General features: G+C 62.9%; 1 protein-coding gene across 1 annotated transcript in view; it reads right to left on the bottom strand.

Moving 5' to 3' along the window:
- The window catches only part of SHANK3 (SH3 and multiple ankyrin repeat domains 3), a 513,573-nt gene that overhangs the window by 53,775 nt on the left and 454,890 nt on the right, over positions 1 to 4,908 (bottom strand). The window contains exons 21-22 of the mRNA XM_025216389.1: positions 4,434 to 4,514; positions 1,178 to 1,201 (exon numbers count right to left, since the gene is read on the bottom strand). Coding sequence (XP_025072174.1) covers positions 1,178 to 1,201; positions 4,434 to 4,514 — 105 coding nt within the window. The remainder of the gene's footprint in view (positions 1 to 1,177; positions 1,202 to 4,433; positions 4,515 to 4,908) is intronic.

Here is a 4,908-nt window from a genome sequence, read left to right as displayed (position 1 = left end):
CCTGCTGAGACTGTCCAGTGAGAAACCTGCATGCCAGGCAATGGCCACATGTTTCCATGCTGCTCTGTCCTGTGCTCCTGCTGCTGCCTCTGCCAGGAGGACCCTGCTCTGCCCAGGGGGGCATGGCCACGCCTGCTGCTGGCCTGGCCCCCTCTTGCAGAGCAGGGAGACAGGCTGGTTGGCCCCTCATGTCAGAAGATGCTCCTCATGCTTCCCTGCACTGCAGCAGAAGCAGCTTTGCCCTAGTAGGACTTGAACCGGACCTCAGTGCCAGGAAAGTGGAGGGCCCATGAAGTCCTCCCACTCCAGCCTGAGTCTGGTGCTGAGACCTTCCAGCAGGAGTGGGCTCCACAATGCACCAAGGCACAACCTCCTAAGGCAGGATCAGGGCTCTCTGCTCTATCTAGGCTCCTGGCTGGACACCCAGAGCTGCCAGGGGCAGGCCTCTTGGAGGCAGGATGATTCCTCACCTTCTGCCCTGCTGGGGACTGACAGGCATTGGCCCTGAGGCTCTTTAATGATCACTTTGGCATCTACAGAGACTGTCCTGCCTCTTAGACAGGGACGGTCCTCCCTTCCAGTCCAGTCTCTCTGTGCCACAGTGCCCAGGGAGGCGAGGCTGTAGCACATGCAGGTGCATCTGAGCTAGCACCGACTGACAGCCAGGGCCGTGGCAGCAATGAATCCGTGGCAGCACAAGCTTCAGTGGGATCAGGACACACTCGACAGTGGAGGCCCATGCTGCCACCACTTCACTGGCGCCAGTGCCCTCCGGCGCTAGTTCAGGGCTAGCTCAGGTATGTCTCCCATGCTGCAACCGCCCCTGCACCCTGACTGCAGTATGGCACAGGGCCTTCCACACAGGACAGTGCTGGTGTTTGCTTCCAGGTGGAAGCCAGGCAGGGAAGGATCAGGCTTGGGGGTCTAGGAGTGTCTGCCACTGGTCACTGCACCACTGGCACTTGGGCACTTTGCAAGTCTGGCAGGGGATGCAGGGATGCGGCTCTGTGGTCGAGTCTTAGATGGGAAACGTAGCCCTCATTCAGGGAGCTGGGGGGTGAACTAAGCCCTGGGGATGGGGGGCAGTGGCCCTGGGTTTCCCTGGCGCGAGGCTCAGGGAGGATGTGCTGGCTTTGGTGGGGATGGGAGAAGCCCCCGGATGTGCGATTTCACTCACCCCCTTTTCTCCTCCGCATCGAGGCTTGGAATCAAGAAACAAAACACAAGACGTGAGTGGCATGCACAGTCGCTGCGCCCACCCCCAGCTCTCCTCACCAGCTGCCCTCCCTGCATTGGCTCCCCTCCCTGTCTGTGCGCACAGTCCCGCTCACAAGTCAGGCTCTGGTGATTCAGTGGGGGATACCTCCTGGCCTGTGCATCCGGCTTGTGTCATGCTGGGTCCCAGCCTGGCACTTGGTTTTCACCCGAGATGCCCGTGCAGTCTCCCCTGCCTACTCCCTGACATCTCAGCGCCCCTGCGGGAGGGCTGGAAGCCCTGCCCTTCCTGCCCGTCCACTGCCCTTCACGTCCTGCCCTTCCACTGGGGCTCAGCAGCGATCGCCAGATCTGAGACAGCACTAACTGCAGGGAGGCTGCAATGGCACAAGGACCTGAGAGCGGGACCCTGGGCCAGGGGCTGACGCCTGAGGCTGATGCCTGAAGCCCAAGGTGCCCAAAGAAGATGATTCGACTGCAGAATGCTTGCAAGACGAGCCAGCCGCCCAGCACACGGGACTCTCCACAAACTCTCAGGTGCACTGGCCAGCACAGCGTGGGACAGGGACATGCTTCTCCTGAGGCTTCCCAAGTCTGCCCTTCCCAAGGTCTGGGCTGCGATGCACCTGCAGCCTGCGGCATGAGACAGCTCCTCTGGCCCTGCACACAGCAGTGCAGGGCTGACCAGGAGGCCAGGCAGGGAACAGCAGGAGACCTGGGTTAGCCTCTAGTGACAAACCCTCCCTCTCCCCATCCAGGAGACAGTGTTGAGATTGGTCACCACATCCTTTTGGCCACAGCAACCTGCCCCGATAAGCCTCTCCTGGGAGAGGGAGGAGAGAGCTCCCTCCCCTGCCCCTAGGAAACCCTGGGCAGGGACTGGCTGGGAAAGCCCTTCCTCCAACCCCTCCAAGGCGCCCAGAGAGGCCCGGGGACCCAAGTGCTGCACCGTGGGGACGGGTACTGAACCCTCCTCCCTGGGGGATGGGAGCTGCAGCCCGAGCGGGCCTAGCCTGTTGCTCAGAGGGGATGCAGAGATCAGCTGCCACAGCTTGGCTGCTCGCTGCTCTCCCGGGCCCTGGCGCAGAGACAGCTGCTGGAGCCCTTCTCAGCGAGCCCTGAAGGAGGGCGCTACCCCTAAATCCCTTCTCCTGTACAAAGCTCTTCCCTGCCTTTCTCCAGATGTTCCTCACCCTGCTCTGAGCTTGCCCATTGCCCGCCTGGCACCGCACAGGCCCACAGCATGCGACGGGTGGCAGCAGTGCTGTGAGGGTACATGGTTGCACACAAGCCCCCTGCTTTGCTCATCTGGCACACTGTGTGCACAATTGCTGGGCCAGTGGCTGCATTCATCTCAGGGCAGGGAACATGATCATCGCCAACCAGGGCCCGTGCTTCCCCCAGACAGCTGCACACAGCTGTGGACGGTGCCCTAGGTTGTAGCAACATGCTGCTCTTTACGCATGTAGGCCAACATCTGGGTGACCAGAATCCCGTTACTTAGCAGGCTGATAAGCGAGGCTAGCAGCCGGAGCCGGCGGGTACAGAACAGCAAGAAGCGGTGCATGCAGAAGGGCAGTCAGGACAGGAGACGCTAGCCAAAGTGAATCTCCCTACCCCAGGCACTCAGTGCCCAGCCCAGCGCCTGGACTGGCCAGGCTGGAGGAGCTGGGTTTGGAGGATCCTGTGGCTGAAAGCTGCCTCTCCATTCAGAGCACACCCCCAAAGTGCCCCCAGAGTCTCAGCACTCTGTTCCAGACCCTTCGCACAGACACCTACGCTGCTACTCAGGCTATGGGAAGCGTGTGGACTTGAACCCTATGGTCTCTCCTTCCAGGGAGCAGAGCACTGACAGGGGCACTGGCTTCCCTGGTAAAGGAGTTAGTGACTCCAAAGCCCTGTCTGGAGTTGACCCTCCAGCTAGGGAAGAGGAGTGCTGAGTGCGAGAGGCTCCGGGGGATGAACACCCCAAGCAGCTGGAGGAGGGGGCTGGGGGCTGCGGGACCCTGCTCACGTTCCCCTCCCCAGCTAGGTCTCTTCCAAACAGGGAGGAGCTGGCAGGCCTGGGGCTGTGCAAGGCAAGTCCAATCACATCACCACATTTTAGCACCAAACAATACAAGAGCAAACAGAGGGAGCAGTGGCCAGGGCCGGGCTAGGAGCCATGGCAGGGCCAACAGGCACTGCACACAACTCCCTCCTTCAGCTCGAGCTCCCTCCAGCGCTGCAGCGTGTTTGATGCCAGCCCAGAACAGCCCGTCTTGATGCTGCTCAGCCTCGTGCATCGCAGCGGGAGCTAGAGCCAGAGCCTGCTCCGTGCTGACAAGGTGCATCCATGCAAAGGGGCAAGGAGACCTTGACCTGGGCCAGCATTCCCTCCATCAGACAGCAGGACCGCTGGCACCCTGCACCCCGCTGGGACCTGCCGCTGCCCCACATCCTGTCTGGCGCACGGGGCAGACTCTGCGGTGGAGCGCGTGATTGTTTCTAAGCACAGGAAACGCGTGGTGATGCTCAGGCTGTGGGAATGCTGACGCATGCGGACGTGTGTGCGTGGGGGCCTGCGTGGCTGTCAAGGGGAGCAGGGGGCTGTGCAGGGAGCTGGGGCGCCGGGGAGCGGTGGGGGCTCCACCTAGGACCTGAAAGAGCTCAGGAGCCTCTGTGAGGATGCTGGGACAGATGGAGCCAGGCTGAGGTCCCAAAGCACCTGAACCAGGTGTGTGTGTGTGTGCGCGTGTGTGCGTGCGAGCGTGCGCATGGAGGAGGGGCTCTGTGGTGATGCCAGGACTCCTAGAAGTCGGCTGAGCCCGCCTGGAAGTGCAGGAAGAGAGACACTGGGCTGCTAGAAATGCGCGTGCGGGGGGTGAGCTGCCTGGATGGGCGAGCATGGGCAGACGCTGGGCTGCCCGGAGACATGTGCAGCCCCCTCCCCCGGGGGCCGGCGCGCAGGAAGGAAGGGGACGAACCGTTCCGAGAAGATTTTCCTCCTGCTGCTGCCTGTGCGGGTCACCACGAGTCGCAGCCCAGCGCTCGGCACGTGGCCAGGCGCTGCAGAAACTTCAGCCTACGGGGGAAGATGCGTCCCTCCCGCCTCCCACACACGTGGCCCTCTGGGAAGGGGGTGCTGCCTGCGGGGTGGGTCCGCGCCCGCTCCACAGCCCGCGCGAGCCCTCATGCAGCCGTGCACTCGTGCAAGCGCCCCCATGCCCCGTGCTTACCTAGCTCCTCCAGCTCTGCCGTCATGGACTTGGAGCGCAGCGTCAGCGTGGTGCTGGGGGCTCTCTTGGGCGGCGGTGGGGCTGAAAGGAAGAGAGATGGCATTTTGCATTTCTTGTCCAGGAACTTACGAGGAGTGGCCAAGTGCAGGTGCCACTTCTTCTCCACAGCCTGGATCTCCTCGTACTCGCGGGAAGAGGAGTCGCACTGCTGCAGAATCTTATTGAGGCTGCGCGTGGAAGCAAACTTCTTCATGGTCTCAGCCGCACGGTCCCGGGCACGGGCCAGGCCCCCGCGCGGGGGCACGGCGACGTCGCTGCGCCCAGGTAACCACGGCCCCTCAGCACGAGAGAGTCCGCGGCCTGGCCCCGGGGCTGCTCATGCCCCCGCAGGTCCGGCAGACGCCGAGGTCGTCAAAGCCTCTCGCAAACGAAATCCTAGGCGGCCGGCAGCCTGCCCGCGGGGCTCGGCGCGCCG

Source organism: Alligator sinensis, unplaced genomic scaffold, assembly GCF_000455745.1.
Source record: "Alligator sinensis unplaced genomic scaffold, ASM45574v1 scaffold961_1, whole genome shotgun sequence".
NCBI classification, from domain to species: Eukaryota; Metazoa; Chordata; order Crocodylia; family Alligatoridae; genus Alligator; species Alligator sinensis.
This window is presented reverse-complemented; position numbering and strand designations above follow the sequence as displayed.